The sequence below is a fragment of the Entelurus aequoreus genome, linkage group LG10 (assembly GCF_033978785.1).
Source record: "Entelurus aequoreus isolate RoL-2023_Sb linkage group LG10, RoL_Eaeq_v1.1, whole genome shotgun sequence".
In the NCBI taxonomy this organism is placed as follows: domain Eukaryota; kingdom Metazoa; phylum Chordata; class Actinopteri; order Syngnathiformes; family Syngnathidae; genus Entelurus; species Entelurus aequoreus.
In genome coordinates, this window is record NC_084740.1 from 19964612 (window position 1) to 19986183 (window position 21572).

A 21572-nucleotide genomic window follows, 5' to 3' on the forward strand; every position below is an offset into this window, starting at 1 on the left:
AAGGTTAATCGTTAGTTATTAACGCACACGTCTAAATAGCTGACTTGAATACATCACTCATGCTGACCTATAATTATGGAACCAGTTAATGACAGTACTAGTCTTCAGGTTGAGCTGGGAGGCCAGCTCCTCAATGGTCTTAGGGGAGGGATATGGTTTCTGTTGGTACGCCCTTTTCAGGGCCTCCTTCTCCTCGGGTCCCAGCACAACCCTGGGTTTCTTCAGATGCTGCTGCCCCGGACTCTGAGAGCCCTGCGTGTAGTCCGGCCCCACGAAGCCCACATCCACAGAATGGCCATCACTCAAAGAGCTCAGCCTCCTCTTCATGTAGGCTAAAGAGAAAGAGTATAACAGTTATTTGTAGAGACTATAACAACCACATGTATGGTAAATATGAGGTACCGTGTGGTGGGTAAGTACTTTCAAAATGGTTCAGGTATTTTTCATGTAATTCACATTATTACGGTGTCAGTGAATTCATTATTGGAACATTAGGGGCGTATCCGACGTTGTGTAGCCGATCAACCAAAGGATTAAAAAATGAAAAGAATACAGTACATACAAAATTTATAACAATGAGGAAAATAAGTACAAAAGGTATAAAAACAAGCTAACTAGCATACTACGAACAGGTAGAAAATAATATTACAGTCAATTATTAGACAAACCAAAACAATATGAGAGCAACATGGGGCATCCTCAATAGCATTATTAACAATGGCACTAAGAGGGATCACCCCCAATACTTCTCAGACAGTAACATAAATAAAGTAGTTGAAAGGTTCAGTAATTACTTTGTAAATATTGGACCAAAAGTGGAGGAAAGAATTCCAGACCCAGTTTCAACTGAGCACTTCAATGCCACCATAGATAGAAATCCTAACTCAATGTTCCTCACAAAAGTGAGACAGGAGGAAACAGTTAAAATTGTGAAAAAAATGCAAATCCAAGACTTCTATCGATTGTAATAGAATTGATATGGAAACAATAAAAAAGGTAATTGAAGAGATCTCAGGACCATTAAGGAATATTAGTAACCTACCATTTCAAACAAGCAAATTCCCAAACAAAATGAATAAAGCTAAAGTTGCACCAATTTACAAGACTGGAGGCAAACACCAATTTACAAATTACAAACCCGTACAAAACTGTTCAATAACAGATTGGAGAGTTTCGTAAACAACTATAGAATATTCGCTGAGAACCAATATGGATACAGAGCTAATGTTTGAACTTCTATGGCTTTAATTGAAATTACAGAGGAAATTACCAATACAATAGATAGTAAAAGATTTGCAGCAGTGATGTTTATGGATCTAACTAAAGCATTTGTTCAATAATCACAACATTTTGATCAAAAACATTACAACGGTATGGCATCAGAGGGTTGGTCTTAAATTGGATTAAAAGTTACTTAACCAACAGGAAACAATACGTGAAGCTAGGCGAACACACATCTACAGCGCTAAATACTGTATATCCTGTGGTACAAAAAGACCAAAATTGTTCAATCTTTATATAAATGACATTTGTAAAGTTACAAAAGATTTAAAGTTAGTATTATTCGCGGTCGATACAACAGCGTTTTGTTCAGGAGAGAACATACAGAAGATAATACAAATATTAACAGAAGAAATGAACAAATTAAAAAGATGCTTTGACAAAAACAGACTATTCTTAAACTTTAGTAAAACTAAAATAATGCTATTTGGTAACAGTAGAAGGGTAAGTCAAACACAAATACAAATAGACGGAATAGATATTGAAAGAGTAAAAGAAAACACATTTTTGGGAGTGCATTGAGCAAGTCAAACACTGGATGTGCCAAAATTTCCTACAACTAAATGAAGATAAAACTGAGATAATTGTTTTTGGTGCTAAAAAAGAAAGGTTTAAAGTCGTCCAACACCTTCAATCACTGTCCCTGAAAACCTCAAATAAAGCCAGAAATCTTGGGGTTATTTTAGATTCTGATTTACATTTCGACAGTCACATCAAATCAGTAACAAAATCGGCCTACTATCACCTCAAAAATGTAACAAGACTTAGAGGGCTCATGTCAGCTCAAGACTTTGAAAAACTTGTACATGCCTTTATTACCAGTAGGCTAGACTATTGTAATGGTCTCCTTGCAGGTCTTCCCAAAAAAACTGTCAGGCAGCTAAAGCTTGTTCAGAACGCTGCTGCTAGAGTTCTAACAAAGACCAAAAAATGTGAGCACATTACACCAATTCTTAAATCCTTACATTGGCTCCCTGTACATCAGAGAATAGATTTCAAAATCCTCCTGCTCACATATAAATCACTACATGGTCTAGGGCCCAAGTATATCACTGATATGCTCCCACTATATAAGCCCTCTAGATCACTAAGATCTTCTGAGACAAATCTGTTAGCGGTTCCCAGAGTAAACTCAATTCAAGGGAGATCATCATTCAGTCACTATGCAACAAATAGCTGGAATAAACTTCCTGAAGATGTCAGACTCTCCCCAACTCTGACTACTTTTAAAACTAGACTGAAGACTTTTATGTTCACCTTAGCTTTCAGCTAAATCTTTTAATCTTTTAACTTTTAACGTCCGCACTGTTTTTATTTTTATTGTCTGCATTTTGATTTTGCTTTTATTTTCTTTCATTTCACTTTGTTGTCTGTGAAGCACTTTGAGTCTGCCTTGTGTATGAAAAGCGCTATACAAATAAAGTTGCCTTGCCTTGCCTAATAATAGATGATAAAATGAATTGAAAATCTCATGTAAAAAATATACAACATAAAGTAGCAAGAAACAAGTCAATAATGAATAAAGCAAAACATGTTCAAAAATCACTTCAGATTCTCTACTGCTCGCTAGTGTTACGTATCTGAGTTATTGTGCAGAAATATGGGAAATAACTACAAAAATACACTTTATTCACTAACCATGTTACAAAAAAGATCAATTATAATAATACATAACGTTGGATATAGAGAACATACAAACCCTTTATTTATTGAATCAAATTAAACGATTTGGTGCATTTGCAAACATCTAAAATGATGTACAAAGCAAACTATAACCTGCTAGCCAAGAACGTACAACAATTCTTCTCAACAAAAGAGGAGAAATATAACCTTAGAGGAAAATTTTATTTTAAACATTTGTATGCTTGTACAACACTTAAAACCTTTGGCCTATTCGTATGTGGAATTAAATGATGGAATGGATTAAGCAAAGAAATCCAACAAAGCACCAATAATATTCACTTTAAGAGACTGTTCAAACTACAAGTGTTCACAAAGTACACACAACAATAATTATGATGAACATCTTGAAACCTTTTTTCTCTTTTTGAGATAAAGGTTATTTATGTATTTAATATTTGTTTACTTACTATGGTATATTATTTATTTATTCACTGTTCTGTTACAGAGAACAAGGAAATGGGATAAAATTGCTACGGTATGAAAAGGGGTAGGATTAAATAAGCTCAGCTTCTTCCTACTCCTTTTCGGACGTGCTGTAATGAAACAAGTGGAAATATGTGACGCATTACATTGTATCCTATGCATGTTCCACATAAACTGAACTGAATAGCACTCACCATGAATATACTGAAACATTTGTAGTTAATACATGTGATTGGTATAGCTCGATATAAATCATGAAAAATCGGTATCGGAATCGGCAGCATAAAATCCTGTTTAGAACATTCCTGATTATTATAAATCAAATAGTCCATTCTGACTTTTGGAAATAGGCACTATGCTATCACACATTCTCTTTAACAGACACTAGATGGTGCTATTGAACTTCCCAGCAGCAGTAACAATGCACGCCTCCTGCCATTTCACTCAGAAAGGTTGCTCTAGCACAGCTTGCTTTGGGCACCAGCGGCTGAAAATGAACAGTTCGTAGCTGTGTCGCATTAGTTTGACATTTGGTCCACCCCGATACTTGCTGTCAGATATGCTGTATTAGTGGTGCCCCTCAGAGCAAGGTTAGACTACTGAAAAAAAGCTTTGTATGGTGGTACCTTACGGGCTGGTACCACAAAGGTGAGAGGTCAAACATGGTTATTGTAGAGTAGGTTTGTGTCTTTGCTCGGAGCTCTGTTCCCGGTCAGGACTACTGGCCATTGCTACTGGGGTTTGTTACATTGGGGTCAATAGTCCTCAATGAAGCTTGAAGGATAGTACTCCCCCAAACATGCATGCTTTCGCTTGTGCTGTGTACCTTTGTGTTCATTATTTACAACAATTAGAAGGACACTGATCCGAGTGGAATAAATACATCTATTCATCCAAGAAGAGAGCATCAATTGGCGGTCACTGTGGCAGCTATAATGGTGAAGGCTTTGAACAAGAAAGAAACCCAGCGTGATCTAGGGCAGTGTTTTTCAACCTTTTTTGAGCCAAGGCACATTTTTTGCGTTGAAAAAATGTGGAGGCACACCACCAGCAGAAATAATTAAAAAAACAAACTCAGTTGACAGTAAAAAGTAATTGTCGCAATTGTTGGATATGACTTTAAAGCATAACCAAGCATGCATCAATATAGCTCTTGTCTCAAAGTAGGTGTACTGTCACCACCTGTCACATCACACCCTGACTTATTTGGACTTTTTTTTATGTTTTCCTGTGTGTAGTGTTTTAGTTCTTGTCTTGCGCTCCTATTTTGGTGGCTTTTTCTCTTTTTTTGGTATTTTCCTGGAGCAGTTTCATGTCTTCCTTTGAGCGATATTTCCCACATCTACCTTGTTTTAGCAATCAAGAATATTTCAATGTTTTTATCCTTCTTTGTGGGGACATTGTTTATTGTCATGACATGTTGGGATGTACATTGTGGACGCCGTCTTTGCTGTCGTCCAGCATTCTGTTTTTGTTTACTTTGTGGACAGTTCACTTTTAGTTTCGTTCTGCATAGCTTTCCCTAAGCTTTAATGCCTTTTCTTAGGGGCACTCACCTTTTGTCTATTTTTGGTTTAAGCATTAGACACCTTTTTACCTGCACACTGCCTCCCGCTGTTTCCGACACCTACAAAGCAATTAGCTACCAGCTGCCACCTACCGATATGGAAGAATATTACACGGTTACGCTGCTGAGCTCTAGACAGCACCGACACTCAACAACAACATATAATTTGCAGACTATAATTACTGGTTTGCAAAAAATATTTTTTACCCCAAATAGGTTAAATTAGATCATCTCCCACGGCACACCAGACTGTATCTCACGGCACAGTAGTGTGCCGCGGCACAGTGGTTGAAAAACACTGATCTAGGGGATGAGCAAAGATTAAAAATAGAAGTTTATAGACTGATGATTATTACGATGATGACAATGATGAAGAGGCGTGCTGATGAGTGTGAGTAAGCAGGCCCGCGGCAGTCCCCTAGCTGTCACATCTCATACAGTATGTGATGTCTGCCGTCCTGATTGCTACTGACATCACACCAAGATGACTGTGATCCGCACAACATGCTTGGTTGTCCTGCACAAAGGATATTGACTGTGCAGATGTCCATGTGGAATTCAAAGGGCTTTCATCTGCATGTATTTATCAAACAAACACGCATGGCAAGATTTTTCTTTCCACTCTTTCAAATCTAAAGGCATTCAGGTCTATATGCAGCGCGCACTTCAATACACACCTTTCTTCTCGAGTCGTTTCATGTCCATGAGTTTCTCCACACTGTGCGGGTCCTGGAGCCAGAGCTGCATGCGGACAAATGGCTCCCTACCCTTCAGGCTGAGCTTGTGCCAGGGTTTGGGTCTGGCCAGCAGGTCTGAGACGGAACCTTGCGTCAGACCCAGGATAGTCTCCCCAAACAGACGCTGACCTGGTTAAAAAAAATGGACAGAAATGGCCTACTTAAGTGGGAGCAAAGCTACAAAATACAAGAATGTACTTTCAGTATGTTTTACCAAGGTTATTGTCAGTCAGCACCTCCTTCACCTTCTTGGTAATAGCGTACGTATCGAGTTCAGGAGACATTGCGACCATCTCCTGAATGCTTAGACCCGAGTGGCCCGGTATAGGCAGCGGGGTGCCGGGCTGAGAGTCTCCACATGTAGGATCTTCAGAGGTGGGCTTGAGACCAGACGACTGCGATGTAAGCAGATCTCCCGCGAGACCATTGACAGACTCTTCAGCTGAACTGAGAGGTGACTCTGGAGCAGGGCTGCAGCTTGCTGATGTCTTGGGAGTACCCTCTGATTGTGGAAAAGAGGAAGGAGAACATCACATAAGACATTGCATGCACAAAAACAGTTATATCCCCATATCCTACGGGCTTTGAGTTATTAAAATCTAATTCCTATTTAACAAACAGCAAAGGTGTTTAAGTTTATAGTTTGACACTTTTTTGGCTTCCTGCTCCTTCCTTCATCTCCCTGTCTCTGCCTGTGTAGTGCTGCTGTGCAGCTCAGCAGGCTGGAAGAGAGCAGTCATGAGGAGCTGTCAGTGTACATTAGCTGCTGTTTACACCCCCAGAGAGAAACACAGACACGCACACACAGGGCTGCCATCTGGCGCCGCAACACTAACTTGTCTATGACATGACAAACCAGCAGCTTGCTGGCTGACACTGCCACAGCACCGAGGACGGGGGATGGTGGGAGGAGTTGGGGATTTGGGGGGATGCGGGATCGGGTGAGGGCGAGAGTGATGGAGGGAAGATGGAGTGATTGACAGGCAGGACAGTATAGCAACTTGCCAATAACTCTAATCAAGCCCACAGGAGCCTGCTTGTATGCATACACTGATGTGGATTTGTGTACCTTGGTTCTGAGCTTGCTGGATGTGTGCGTTTTGCCCCTGGTCTCCATTGAGCCACGGCTGCATGCGCAGGTATGGCTCCCGGTTCCTCTGGTTCAGTTTGTTCCACGGCTTGTTTCGAGACAGACTGTCACTCAGTATTCCCTACAGCACGCACCAGGGGAATGGAACTATTAGCAGTAGTGCAAACAGAACGTGGTAAAGGGAAATAACTTTAGTTCAGCCTGCCCTCACCTCTTTGGAGTCCTCTTGGTTGTGGTTCTCTTCTTCTGCTCCGGGCCTGCGGTGGTCCGTGTGCATGCTGCTCCACCACTGCTCTCTCCAGTAACCCACTCCTCCAGCACCGCTTCCTGAGCGTGCTGACCCCTCGGAGCTCCGACTCTGCCTTAGAGCTCCATCCATTGACGCGTCGATCCCCAGAGAAGACCGAGCTTCCTTCTTTACACTGGAGCTGAAGTCCAACACCGGGGACGGGGAGGACGGGGAGGACAACAGGGAGCTGGTAGGCTTCTTGAGGGAGAGCGCAAGAGGATTGTAAGGGGGGAGGGGAGCAGTGAGCGGTGAGCTCATGAAGTCTCTCTGAGACAACGACCCTAGGGAGGATGAGGAAGATGAGGCTTTGAGGATGGGCTCCAACGCAGCCTGCTGGGCCTCCATCTCTCTGCGAGCTTGCTCTAGGATGGAGCGAATGGCCTCATCTGACCCACTGCCGCCTCCTATGCTGCTTCCACCTCCTCCTTTGAGGCCTGCGTACGAGGGTTGCATGTGGGACAAATCTGGTGAAAGAGAAAACTAATGTGAGCACTGCAAAAACTGAAATCTTAGTAAGATTAAATATCTCAAAAAAGGGTGATATTTGTTTATACATTTTAATTCTTCTCACTAAGTGATAAATGATATAAAGCAGATTTTATGTTAGAGTGTTTTACTTGTTTTAAGTGTTTTGGTCCTAAATGATCTCAGTAAGATATTACAGCTTGTTGCTGAGATTTTATGACCTATATTATAAATAAATTGAGTAAAACATGCTTGAAACTAGAATATCAAGTGTTGCAAAGCTGTGTCATCAACACTCACAAGTTTAAAACTACTAATAATTTCTAATTTCAAGCATGACAAAAAAAATCATGACTTTGACACAATCGTGTCTCATAATTAAAACAGATGACAGCCAAATGGACTTTGCTGTTTTATTTTCAATGAAACAATAGCAAATACGTACTCATATAGTAGTACAGTTGGCACAGTACAGTAAACGGACAGTTAATATTTAAACATTTAACATGTGATATTTCTAACAATTTTGAACAGAAATAGTTCATGCACATTCAGATAAATTCCTCAAAATGACAATTAGAAAAATTTGGGCCGGGGGCCGGGCTGTATACCGGTATATGCGCATTAATTGACTGAAAGAGCGTGCACTTGGCGCGATGATGTCTTGTTATCGATGGAAAAATGCATTTCTAGACCATATGATTTGCCTGAGCGGCAAGTAGTTCCCGAGTGTAACAAGCGGTTGCCTTGTTGCCTTTCCATTAAGAAAAAAAAACTAGTTTTTAGTGTAAGTTTGCTGGTTTCAAGAAATGTAATGCCGGGCGCATATCATTATGTCAAGATAATGGCACTAGCGTTTACTTAAGAATATTTTTCAGCAAAAAGGTCTTTCTTTTTTTTTCTACCAAGAAAAGTGCACTTGTTATTAAGTGAGAATATACTTATTTTAAGTATTTTTGGGTTCATTGAAGTTAGCTAATTTTACTTGTTTTGGAAAGTCTTGACAAGCCAAATGTTCTTGTTCTATTGGCAGATAATTTTGCTTAGTTCAAATAAAAAACCCCATCTTTTTTTCTTCTTCTTTTTGAACACTTGACTTTTTGCAGTGAAGAGAGTATTCAAAAACATCTCCGGACATGACGGAAGACGACAAATTTACACTCACCGGCTTTCTGCACCTGGAGCTCTCTTTTGGCCTGCTCCAGAATGGACTTGATGGCCTCGTCTGAACCGGCATCTGGAGTGCGGATACGAGCAGTGATGTTCCCTGGAAAGAGAAAGGGAAACAAGAGAACAGAGAGACATGAACACATTACCCAGTACAAAAACAAACTGTATGGAGGTAAAGATAACAATATTTATTCAAACATCATTCCCGCCACAAAGGTAACTAGAATGAAAGAGCTTCCTTTGGAGCCCATGCATGCAAACATACTACACGCCACACCGCTGCAGAACTACCACTAAAGTCCCTCGATGCACATGCTGGCTTGGTCATTCCGACTGTGCGGCTGCCATCAAGGCACAATTATGCTACTTGGGCCGGCAATTAGTCACACACACACTGGATATACAGTTCACCCTTACACAAACATGCCACACAGACAGAACGTGCTAGAATCTGCGTGTGAAGGGGACAGACCTGTGTGTGAAGCTGTATTGGAGTGGGTTCTCCGCTTCGGAACGTCCTGAAACATTCGGCTAAGCTGGGGCTGGCCTGAGCCCTCTGTTAAAAACAATACCACACACTATGTTACAGCATTTGTGGATTTTTTCTGTTGGCATAACAGCTACACTATGTGGTTCCCTATAATGTACTGCAAGTAAATGGAATGTGAGAGTATCGTTGTCCAGTGTGAGAAATACATTGATCTTCACCATGTGGGGCTGCTCTATCTCCAACAGCATTATTGAACTACTAAAACACTAGTGTGGGACAAAATGCCTGTTTACTAACTGCCACCTCACTTTCATTAAGACAAGGTGGTAGACTTTGTGGTATTTCCTGTACCACTGAGGCCACCTTCAATCCAGAAATGTCCTGATGCGTTAACAAAAGCAGGCCCAGGCTAAATCGAATCTACCCGCAGTTATCAGTACCTCCGCCTTCCTCCTAGTTGCCACCAATCAATGCTATTGATGTGTGAAAGGTTTCTGTATTGACCACAATAGCTAGGAGAGGCTCCTGGGATGAATGTGTGTGTCGAGGAACTAATTCAGGACACACTGATGTGGCGCAGGACGGGAGTTGAGAGAGAAAAATAAAAATATAAAGGCTATTCCTTATCGACAAGCTGATCAATGGTTTTGTGCAGGGCTCTTCACAAACACACACACACGCACACACACACACACATGCTTGTAATACACCCACGCCACAAGATGCACAAATCACCTCTTTGCCGTCCCTGGATGCTGCGCAGAGCAAGGATGTTCTGCTCATCGGCCAGAAACTGCCTCATCTTGTGGAAGGGCTCCTTCCCCCGGATGGTGAGTTTGTTCCAGGGCTTTGGTCTGGCAAGGATCTCGCTGACTGAACCCTGGGAGAGTCCCAGCACGTAGTGGCCAAACACACGCTGCCCAATGTTGTGCTTGATCAGCTGCTCTTTCACCTGCCGGGCAATCTCTGCTGTGTCCATATCCTCCCCGTCCAAAACACTCCCTGTGGTGGCGTCAGAGTGGCTCGGTGACGGCGAGGGGGCGCTGCCGGCGGTGCTGCTCCCGTTAACAGGACCCATGTCAGGGCTGGCCGGGGGTGGCTGAGGGCTGCTGGCTGCCAGAGGGATGGCAGCAGAGCCGGAGCCGGGGGTGGAGGTCGGGATGGAGCTGAGGGTTGGAGTGAAGGGGGTGAACAGTAAAGCCCCACTGGGAATCCCAGAAGACTCCTGCAACGCTTTGGAGTAGAAGGTCTGGAGCAGCTGCCGCTGGATCAAGGAGTTCAAAGCCATTTTACCGCCCACCAGCGGGAAAACGGGAGAGTAGAAGTCCTGTCCAATGCCAGTTGGAGTGAACGGGTGCGTTTCCCCGCTGCTGGTGGTAGTGGCGGCAGTGTTGAGGGCGATTGTATGAGCGCGAGATAGGGGTGGCTGCAAGGAGGAAGGAAGAGAAGGAGGGGGAGGAGGTGGCGAAGAAGAAGGGTTGCTGGTTTCCTCCTTGGATGTCTTCTCTTCTGTCCCTTTCCGCCCGGCTGACCCTACAAGAAAGGTCAAACACACCATGCATTATGGGGGGAGTCAACAAAAAAGGGATTCCAAAAACAGGGAAGAAACACAAAATTAACTTAAGTCTTTTCCAAATTAGTGAATTTTCCTTTTTTGCCAACCCCCCCCCAGACAAAACGCCCATGCATTTGTGATTTCAACCTTTCTTGTAAGTTACAGCCTGGAAGGGAAAAAAATCAGGACAAAAACAATTGACACTGTGCCATTAAGGCAAATAGGGCAGATAATGTCCACAGACCAACAGTGTGTCTTGGTCCATCCTGCAGAAGCGTGATCCTTAACACTTCATTGTCCAACTGCTGTTGCAGTAACAAGTCTTTAGTTCATTTAACATATCCAGGGGCACAAAATGTTATGGCTGAACAGAATAGAAATACATGTCACCAAAGGATAAGTCAGGTCTGGTCTGACTCAGAGTAAAGACCAAACCTTTCCAATATACATGAATCAAGCAAATATATAAAAACATGTTATTTTACCCCCCAATTTTTTAACTACAAGAATCCATCTTGAGGATAGGCGCAGCGAGCAATATTATTCAAATGCATAACCATTGAGACTTAACATGATTGAGCGAGACAGTAGGCTCCCCTTACTGTGAATGTTAATCAATTCAGAGCTACTCAGCTATTCAAGCCTAAAGCTATGACATTTCAAACCCATAAACACTGTTGCGGTGGTCCTGATGCAAGGGGGGGAGCAGAGTGTGGTGTCCTCAATTGTGGAGTTGTGCAACTGCATTACTCTTAAGGTTGACCTGCTAGTGTATTTAGTCACAAGCGCTTCCCTTTGTGTGCAGGGTGAATACAACAGCCATGACATTGCATTACGCTTGGAAAACCGTACAGCACCTTTGTGTAGCAAGTATTCTCAGAGAAAAATATGCACGATGCATGTGCTTTCATGCATCCATACGCTACACCTGCACAGCCTTACCTGCAGCCCCCTTTGTAGCCTCCTCCAGGAATACTGTAAAGGTGGACCTTCCTAAAACCTCAAACTTACCACTGAGCTCAGAGTTGGCTATGCGTAGTGCGGCACTCTCAGACTGAAGACTACGGTTCCTCTCCAGTAACAGCACCTCCAGAGGTTTGGATGAATCCTAATGACGACAAAGGAAGATTAAGAAAAATAATGACCTCGTCCCAGCCAATTTAAAAGCTTTTAATTATATTTGTCCCTTTATTAATTGATGTCCTAACTGTGGTCGTAGTGAGGTAGCAAGAGACACGTTTACCTGCACGGAGTCGGATGTTCCAAACTCCACTGACTTCAGAATACTGAGAACAGAAAAGAACCCAACGTAATAATTTGACACAATATGTGGTCAAAGTGAAAAACAGAAAACAATCGAGCTGCACACATGCAAGCCTCATCCTCATCTAAAATGAGGACATGCTTTTGGTGAACTCCGCTAGCATCAACCACATGCAGTAAATGGAACTGTACTTGACACACGCACAACAAAGTGTTTTCACCTACCCCAACTCCTTCTTCACCTCCTCGTAGTCCGCTTGCTTCTGAAGCTTCTCCTCCAGTTCCTATTGATAAAAAAAGAACATTGAAAAGTCCTTAAACATACACAGAATGTGTTAAAAATGCCAAAATAAATATCCAGAGACATCTCCTACCTTGAGAACGGCTGTCTTGCTGCTAAGCTGCTGCTCCAGCTGTGTGATCTGGGTGCTGGTGGTCTCTCGGAGTTTGGTCAGGCTGGCCTGCAGTCTCTGGACGTCCTCCACCAGCTGTGCGGTTTCCCTTTCTTTGGCCCTGAGCTCCGCCTCCAGACTTGAGTGGGATGCCACCTCTGCTGCCTGTTCCTGTGAGCCAAAGACAACAGTAGTTTAATCTGACAGCAAACAAGCCATAATAAGTATTCAGATAACTAGTAAATGGGGGGAAAAGGGCACATAAAGTAGAAATGCTCTCTTATTATTGCGCATGTACAGGCACTACAGTTGTTGTTTTTTACAAGTTTTAAGTTTTACTAAAATCTTTTATAACATATTTTCATCTTTTTTATTGGATGTATCTTCTCAAAAGACAAAATAAATTATTATTTTTTAGTCGATATCAACAAGTACCACCATATAAATAGAAGCACTGTTTTTGTCAAGCTTAAAGCTTACATTGCTAATAAGTGAATTGTGGAGACATTTTTGATTTATATATTAATTTTCAGTCAGGGGTTGAACATGACAGATGTACTGAAGAACAGTGCTGTCGACTAAATATGTTTTAATCAGATTAATCACACTTTTGAGATGCGATTAATCACAGTAAATTACTTGCTTGTTTAATTTAAATTAACTTGAAAAGACCCACATTTTTTGGCAAAAATGCAGTGCAACTGTCAGAATGTCATAAACTAACATTTTTCAAAATGTCTTTTATTTGCTACAAATTTTCTAAAATTATATCTAGTGCCAGCAGGGTGTGTTTTCAACGTAAAATGTGCTAGCGAGCACACCAGTCGTAGTCTTCTCACTCATCTTTGCACTGGCGTGTGTATTGACTTGATCACTGTCTGTATTACAACTTTCAGAGACTTTTCAGGTAACCGGGCACTCAACAATAATTGGGTGATTAATTAGCATTAATGCATAATCAATGCAATATTTTTTTGCGATTAATTATGCGCAGGAAGGACAGAACATCACTGGAAATAATTAAAAATACATTACAAAAATTATAAATAATTGGCTGACATGTCTAACTGTTTGGTACATAATCAGTGTAAACCAGGGAGGCCAAGGTCATTTGTGTCATAGTAAAAGTGCATTTATCCAAATAAACTATCTTGTTGAATTTGAGAGCACTAATTAAAAATCTAACTAAAACTCTGACCAGGCAACTTTTAAAATCCAAAGAGGACACGATCACCAGTTACAGGCAGCCGCATAGCCCTGAACAGCTATTTTGGGGGCCTGTGTGATCTTTGATATGTGCTGAGTGAAGGCGGAAGTGGCATATGGTTGGGAAACAGTGGGACGGTCTGAATGCACACTTCTATTCAACGGAGAAGTAGGACACATTCCCAAATTTGGACAAAGCTCGTGTGTGTGCAGAACTGAAAAAAAAAGTATTGTTTCTCCTGCCAGGGTTTTCCAGCTAATAAAGTCTATTAATTTATTATAAATAAAGTCTGTGTGTTGCAAGACAACATTTTTTTCTCGCAACCAACTCAAGTCAATATGAACTCGCCGAGCCAAACAAAGGTCAGTTTATCCCTTTATCGAAAATGTATTCTACTGTACTTCTATTAAGGAAAAGTTAGTTTGGGGTACATATTGTTATCGTTTATCATCAAATATGCAATACTGAATAAATGACACTTGAATATACTTAAGAGTGGTCAGTACAGATTTACTATCCATTGAAAAGGACTCATTGTTGTTTAAATGGCAACACAGAGTGTGAGCATTGTTGTTAACTATCCATCTTCGTCCGCTTATCAGAGGTTGGGTGACGGGGAAAGCAGCCTTGGCAGATACAGCTACTTCTTTCAGGTCCTTCAAGGTGTTCCCAAGTCAGCTGAGAAACAACAGTCTTTCCAGCGTGTCCTGGGTGTTTCCCCGAAGCCACCTACCAGGTACCATTGTTATCTAGCACAGTCTTAATTCTCTTGGACATGGAATTCAGCAGAGCTGCACAGGTGTTTACTGGAAACCTCTTCCACTCCTCCATTAATGACATCACTGTGGACACTTTGGCCATCTTCTACTTTCCCTCTGCTTAAGTATGCCCCACAGTTGTTCGACTGGGTACAGGACAGGAAATACTTGGCTACCCAATCATCTTCGGTTTTCTTAGAAAGGCACCTTTTAGAGGTGTGTTTGGGTTCCTACCATGTTGGAAATTTGACATATAGACCACATTACCAGGGGGATTATGTTCTGCTTCACCACCTCAAAAACATGTTGGAATTCAAGATTTCCTCAATGGATTTTCCTAACGCAGACAACATGATGATACCATTACCAGGACTGACTGTAATTTCTATTGGATTGTCCCTTGAGAAGATGCATTAAAATGGCAACTTTTGTGCGATACTGTACATGACAATAACTAATTCAGTACTCTTATAGGCACCGACTAAATTAGTTCGGTATGAATGCACGTAAAATCAAACGATGCCATATTTGAATACCTTTGTTGCTCATGCACACTAAAAAATGTTGGGTTAAAAATTAACCCAATTTTAACCCGACAGCTGGTCCTGAAAAGGACGAACCCCTTATTTGAGTTATTTTAACTCAACATTTTGGGTTAATTTTTTCAACCCAACTTTTGCGTTGAATTATTTAACCAAAAAGTTGAGTTATGATAACTTAATGTTGGGTTATTCCCAACCAAACTATTGGGTTGAATTATTTAACACAAAAGTTTTGTTACGCTAACTCAATGTTGGTTGATTCATAACCCAACTATTGGGTTGAATTTATTTATGTCCTGTCTCGTAAATGTCCAGTATTATTATGTATTTTACAATGTACTGCTTTTATATTTCCTGTATTTTATATTATTACTTTGAACTGTTTTATATTTTAAATTTTTTTATCCTGTAAAGCGTCTGTGAGTACTCTGAAAAGCGCTATACCAAATAAAATGCATCATTATTATTATTATTATTATTTATTTAACACAAAAGCTGAGTTATGCTCACTACAATGTTGGGTAATTCCAAACCCAACAATTGGGTTGCGCAATTTAGCGCTCCTTGACCCAATAGTTGGTTAAAAATGATCAATTTTACTGCCAGTTTGTCTTACTCCTTCCCAACTACTGATCAAAATTATTTTTATTCCATTAAAATATACTCAAAAGCAAGATATGAGTGACATTTTTTTTACAAGAATTGCCGTGTATGGTCATCGTAGTTCATGCTCAATATATTCATGTACATAAGATATGTGATTGTAAATGTTAATGAGATTAATCCTTAATCAAATTCCCTTCAAGAAAAAAGTACCTTTTTAATAAAAAAAGCCTCTTACCAAAAAAGCGTAACTCGTTAAAAAACAACCCAAAACTGGTCCATAGTTTTGAAAACCCAGAAATTGAGTTAAAATAATACCCTTATAACCCCAATTATGGATTGCTCTTCATAAAAATAACATTTTAAAATGTAACCCAACACTTGCAACTCATAAATTGGGTTAGCAAAATAACCCAGCATTTTTTAGTGTGTGACATCACACTTGGAGAAATAATTTTTTCGTGGTCCCCTTTATTTAGAAAAGTATCAAAGTATCGAAATACATTTTGGTACCGGTACCAAAATATTGTGGGATAATGTTACTTAAAGGGGACCTATTATGCAAAACCAATTTTTCTTACCTATTGGTACCAGCTTTTGTGTATCCCAAATACACAAAAGCTGGTACCAATAGGTAATAATAGGTACATTTTTGTATTTTTTATTCTTGTTTTTGAACACTGACTTTTTGCAGTGTTTCTGCAAATAGAAGAATGCGAGCAGCTCTCAGACACTATTCTCAGGAGCAATCATGAGGCAGCAACTCCTGAAACGCTCCTAACGACCTTGAAGACCGATGACAAGAGTGATCAATTAAGGGCCGCAGTGATCAGATGATCACCTCTGAAATAAAAGGGCGAGCTGATCTTTAGCCCGTCAATACCTCTTTGTCAGCCGCGCGATAAATCAAGTGAGGCGGCGGAACGCGTTACCGTGTCGGGGTCGGCCTTGGTCGGGCTGGCGGCTCGCTGGGATTGGTTACTCAAGGACAGCTGCTCCCGCAGTGACTCAGCTTCTCTTTGCGCTGCTTCAGCTCGCTGCAAGGACAGGGACAAAGGCTCAAAAAAATGAAAAAAGGAGCGGTGATCCTTACAGTCAACCACGATTAATCTCATGTTTATGCAGCTCCAATCTGAATGAATGTGTTGGGTTCTGTTTTGTGTACACACTTTTTCAAACCCCTTTCAGTTTTCCTGCAGGAAGAAAACTTCAACACGTGTGGACTGAGAGAGCGAGATGATGACATTGCATGGCACTAATTTATAGCCTCATAAAAATCTGTCTTGGGGCAACCATTTCATGCTGTTCTGTGGAGCTAATGTTGTTCACAACTATTTATTAACACTTTTTTTTTCCACCTCAGAGAAAATTCAAATGCTCCAAAATTCTAGTTTTCCATCATCTTTCAGTCTATATGGCAACTCCTAAGTCCAACTCTTTCCAGCATTCAAACCTGCACTGCAAAAACTGAAATCTAACTAAGATTAAATATCTCAAATAAGGGTGATATTTGCTTATTTTCTGTCTGATAAGATAATTATTCTCACTAAGCAGATTTTATGTTAGAGTGTTTTACTTGTTTTAAGTGTTAAGGTCCTAAATGATTTCAGTAAGATATTACAGCTTGTTGCTGAGATTTTATGACCTATATTGAGTAATACATGCTTGAAACTAGAATATCAACTGTTAAAGTAATAATTTCTTAATTCAAGCATGAACAAAAAAATCATGACTTTGACACAATTGTGTCTTATATTAAAACAGATGACAGCTAAATGGACTTTGCGGTTTTATTTTCAATGAAACAATAGAAAATACGTACTCATATAGTAGTACAGTTGTTATTAGTGAGAATATACTTATTTCAAGGTATATTTAGGTTCATTGAGGTTTTGGAAAGTCTTCACAAGCCAAATTTTCTTGTTCTATTGGCAGATAATTTTGCTTAGTTCAAATAAAATACCCCTCATTTTTGTATTTTTTTCTTCTTGTTTTTGAACACTGACTTTTTGCATATATATATATATATATATATATATATATATATATATATATATATATATATATATATATATATATATATATATATATATATATATATATATATATATTTTAGGGGTGTGGGAAAAAATCCATTCGAATTCATATCGCGATTCTCACGTTGTGCGATTCAGTATCGATTCTCATTTTTCTTAAAAACGATTTTTTTTTCTTTTTTAATTAGTCAATCCAACAAAACAATACACAGCAATACCATAACAATGCAATCCAATTCCAAAACCAAACCCGACCCAGCAACACTCAGAACTGCAATAAACAGAGCAATTGAGAGGAGACACAAACACGACACAGAACAAACCAAAAGTAGTGAAACAAAAATGAATATTATCAACAACAGTATCAATATAAGTTGCAATTTCAACATAGCAGTGATTAAAAATCCCTCATTGACATTATCATTAGACATTTATTAAAAAAAAAAAAAGAAAGAACAATAGTGTCACAGTGGCTTACACTTGCATCACATCTCATAAGCTTGACAACACACTGTGTCCAATATTTTCACAAAGATAAAATAAGTCACATTTTTGGTTCATTTAATAGTTAAAACTAATTTACATTATTGCAATCAGTTGATAAAACATTGTCCTTTACAATTATAAAAGCTTTTTACAAAAATCTACTACTCTGCTTGCATGTCAGCAGACTGGGGTAGATCCTGCTGAAATCCTATGTATTGGATGAATAGAGAATCGTTTTAAATTGGGAAAATATCGTTTTTGAATCGAGAATCGCGTTGAATCGGAAAAATTGATTTATAATCGAATCGTGACCCAAGAATCGATATTGAATCGAATCGTGGGACACCCAAAGATTCGCAGCCCTAATATATATATATATATGTATTAGGGCTGCAACAACTAATCGATTAAATCGATTACCAAAATAGTTGGCGATTAATTTAGTCATCGATTCGTTGGAACTATGCTATGCGCATGCGCAGAGTCTTTTTTTTTGTGGTTATTTTTTGTTTTATAAACCTTTATTTATAAACTGCAACATTTACAAACAGCTGAGAAACAATAATCAAAATAAGTACAAAAACTGTACAAAACAGCGCCAGGGCGGCGGTGAGGCTACGTCTCATGAGGTGGCGTAAGCTAGCCAATGATGTGTCATGTGCAGCTCAAGTGACGACGGCGTCTCCTTTGCTGGAAACATTCGAAAAATGGCGCAGGAAAACACTACCGATAGATTAGGGGAGAAACATCTTGAGGTTATTGCTTCAATGGAGAAAAGTGTACGACCTAAGTCATCAAAAGTGTGGGAACACTTCACTTTAAAGACTTCAAAGAAGACCGTTTCCTGCAAAATGGCACGGAAGTACAACATTGCTTCAGGAGCACCTGAAGAAGAAACATGTTGGAGCCATGGATGAAGAGAACAACTCACAGTACGTAACATTGTAAGTCCATAGTGGCAACAGGCATTCATGAGTTCAGCTTTTTTGTGAGTAATGTTAGTTATGCCTTTGTTGCAACGCGGGGCTGATAATGTGTCTCCGGCACATTTGACTCCATTTTGAGAGAGAAAACGCACGGTTACCAATTTCGAAATAAACGTAACGGACAGAAATATCTCAGGTTGGTTTCATAATGGATCAATGTAGCCCGGCCGATAAAGCTATATAACTCTATTTAGATTTGAGTGACGCTTTAGTTAGTATAACTAAACGTTATGAAGGTGCTCGAATATTTCATGCTATTATTCAGAGGCAGCCTAAAATGAATCCTTTATTATTCACAACAGAAACGTGTACAATATCTGATTCAGTTCTGATGAGTTACATTTATAATAATGATAAATGGGTTATACTTGTATAGCGCTTTTCTACCTTCAAAGTACTCAAAGCGCTTTGACAGTATTTCCACATTCACCCATTCACACACACATTCACACACTGATGGCGGGAGCTGCCATGCATTTCTGTGTTATTATTGGTGTATGCTGCACCCCCAATGTCCACAACATGGTGCCAGTATGCTGTTTTTTTTCAATAAAATACTGGAAAGGATAGAAATGTAGTTTGTCTCTTTTATCCGATTATTAATCGAAGTAATAATCGACAGATTAATCGATTATCAAATTAATCGTTAGTTGCAGCCCTAATTTGTATATATATATATATATATATATATATATATATATATATATATATATATATATATATATATATATATATATATATATATATATATATATATATTTATGCAATATATATATATATATATATGTAATATATGTAATATATATATACTGTATATATTGGGCAGGACACTTCACCCTTGCCCCTGGTGCCGCTCACACCGGTGAATGAATGTTGAATGAATGATAGGTGGTGGTCGGAGGGGCCGTAGGCGCAAATTGGCAGCCACGCTTCCGTCAGTCTACCCCAGGGTAGCTGTGGCTACGAAAGTAGCTTACCACCACTAGGTGTGAATGAATGATGGGTTTTTAACATGTAAAGCGACTTTGGGTACTTAGAAAAGCGCTATATAAATCCCAGTTATTATTATTATTATTATTATATATATACACTGCAAAAACTGAAATCTAAGTTGGATTAAATATCTCAAATAAGGGTGATATTTGCTTATTTTCTGTCTGATAAGATAATTCTTCTCACTAATCAGATTTTATGTTAGAGTGTTTTACTTGTTTTAAGGGTTTTGGTCCTAAATGATCTCAGTAAGATATTACAGGGGACGGCGTGGCGAAGTTGGTAGAGTGGCTGTGTCAGCAATCGGAGGGTTGCTGGTTACTGGGGTTCAATCCCCACCTTCTACCATCCTAGTCACGTCCGTTGTGTCCTTGGGCAAGACACTTCACCCTCGCTCCTGATGGGTGTTGGTAACGCCTTGCATGGCAGCTCCCTCCATCAGTGTGTGAATGTGTGTGTGAATGGGTGAATGTGGAAATACTGTCAAAGTGCTTTGAGTACCTTGAAGGTAGAAAAGCGCTATACAAGTATAACCCATTTATCATTTATTATACAGCTTGTTGCTGAGATTTGATGACTTATATTGAGTAAAACATGCTTGAAACTAGAATATCAACTGATGCAAAGCTGTGTCATCAACACTCACAAGTATAAAACTACTTTTTTAAAGTAATAATTTCTTACTTCAAGCATGAAAAAAAAAAAATCATGATGCCGAGCGCATATCATTATGTCAAGATAATGGCACTAGCATTTACTTAATTTAAGAATATTTTTCAACATATTGAGCAAAAAGGTCTAATTTTTTTCCCACCAAGAAAAGTGCACTTGTTATTAGTGAGAATATACTTATTTTAAGGTATTTTTGGGTTCATTGAGGTTAGCTAATTTTACTCGTTTTGGAAAGTCTTGACAAGCTGAATTTTCTTGTTCTAATGGCAGATAATTTTGCTTAGTTCAAATAAAATACCCCTAATTTTTGTAATTTTTGTTTTTGAACACTGACTTTTTGCAGTGTGAGGAAGGGAGGTTTTTCATTAAGTAAAAAAAGTGAAATATTCCATCGGTACGGAAAATTGGGATGGCACTCGCTGCCGGTTTTTAGGAGCAAAACTGCCATGCTCCAGTCGGGAGTCATCAGTAACACAAGTAAACAAGGCCGTCATTAGAAGTTACAGGCAGTAGATTCCATGGCGTTTCTAATTGCAACCACATTGGGAACCGCTATTGACGGAGTGGGAGCCAGGCTGCCTGCTCGCAAAAAAACAAAACACTGTTTTCCATTTTCTCCTTATAGAAGCGTATAAAAAGTCTGTGGCTGAGCTGGAGGCCATGTTGTCATCCTCTGTAAACCTCAAATCAGAAGTGTGAATAGTGCGTGTGTGTGTGCGTGTGTGTGTGTGTGTGTGTGTGTGTGTGTGGCATTATCGTCGGAGTGCTAACCTTTAGGCTAATATTAACATTACATGCCTATGCTAACCCTTTAGCCACAAATCATACTCTTGGGCTAATAATGAAAGTTACCAACAATGACATTAACAGATACCACAGGAATA

General features: G+C 39.7%; 1 protein-coding gene across 5 annotated transcripts in view; it reads right to left on the reverse strand.

Moving 5' to 3' along the window:
- cux1b (cut-like homeobox 1b) overlaps positions 1-21572 on the reverse strand; it is a 214341-nt gene that overhangs the window by 22299 nt on the left and 170470 nt on the right. For 2 of the 5 annotated variants that reach the window (XM_062060263.1, XM_062060262.1), the window contains exons 10-22: positions 16448-16552; positions 12388-12576; positions 12239-12297; positions 11994-12036; positions 11762-11858; positions 9931-10728; positions 9178-9261; positions 8701-8802; positions 6993-7534; positions 6761-6902; positions 5906-6193; positions 5632-5820; positions 68-332 (exon numbers count right to left, since the gene is read on the reverse strand). In XM_062060263.1, the coding sequence (XP_061916247.1) occupies positions 68-332; positions 5632-5820; positions 5906-6193; positions 6761-6902; positions 6993-7534; positions 8701-8802; positions 9178-9261; positions 9931-10728; positions 11762-11858; positions 11994-12036; positions 12239-12297; positions 12388-12576; positions 16448-16552 (2903 nt within the window). The remainder of the gene's footprint in view (positions 1-67; positions 333-5631; positions 5821-5905; positions 6194-6760; positions 6903-6992; positions 7535-8700; positions 8803-9177; positions 9262-9930; positions 10729-11761; positions 11859-11993; positions 12037-12238; positions 12298-12387; positions 12577-16447; positions 16553-21572) is intronic. The other 3 variants (XM_062060266.1, XM_062060264.1, XM_062060265.1) reach the window with 2 other exon arrangements.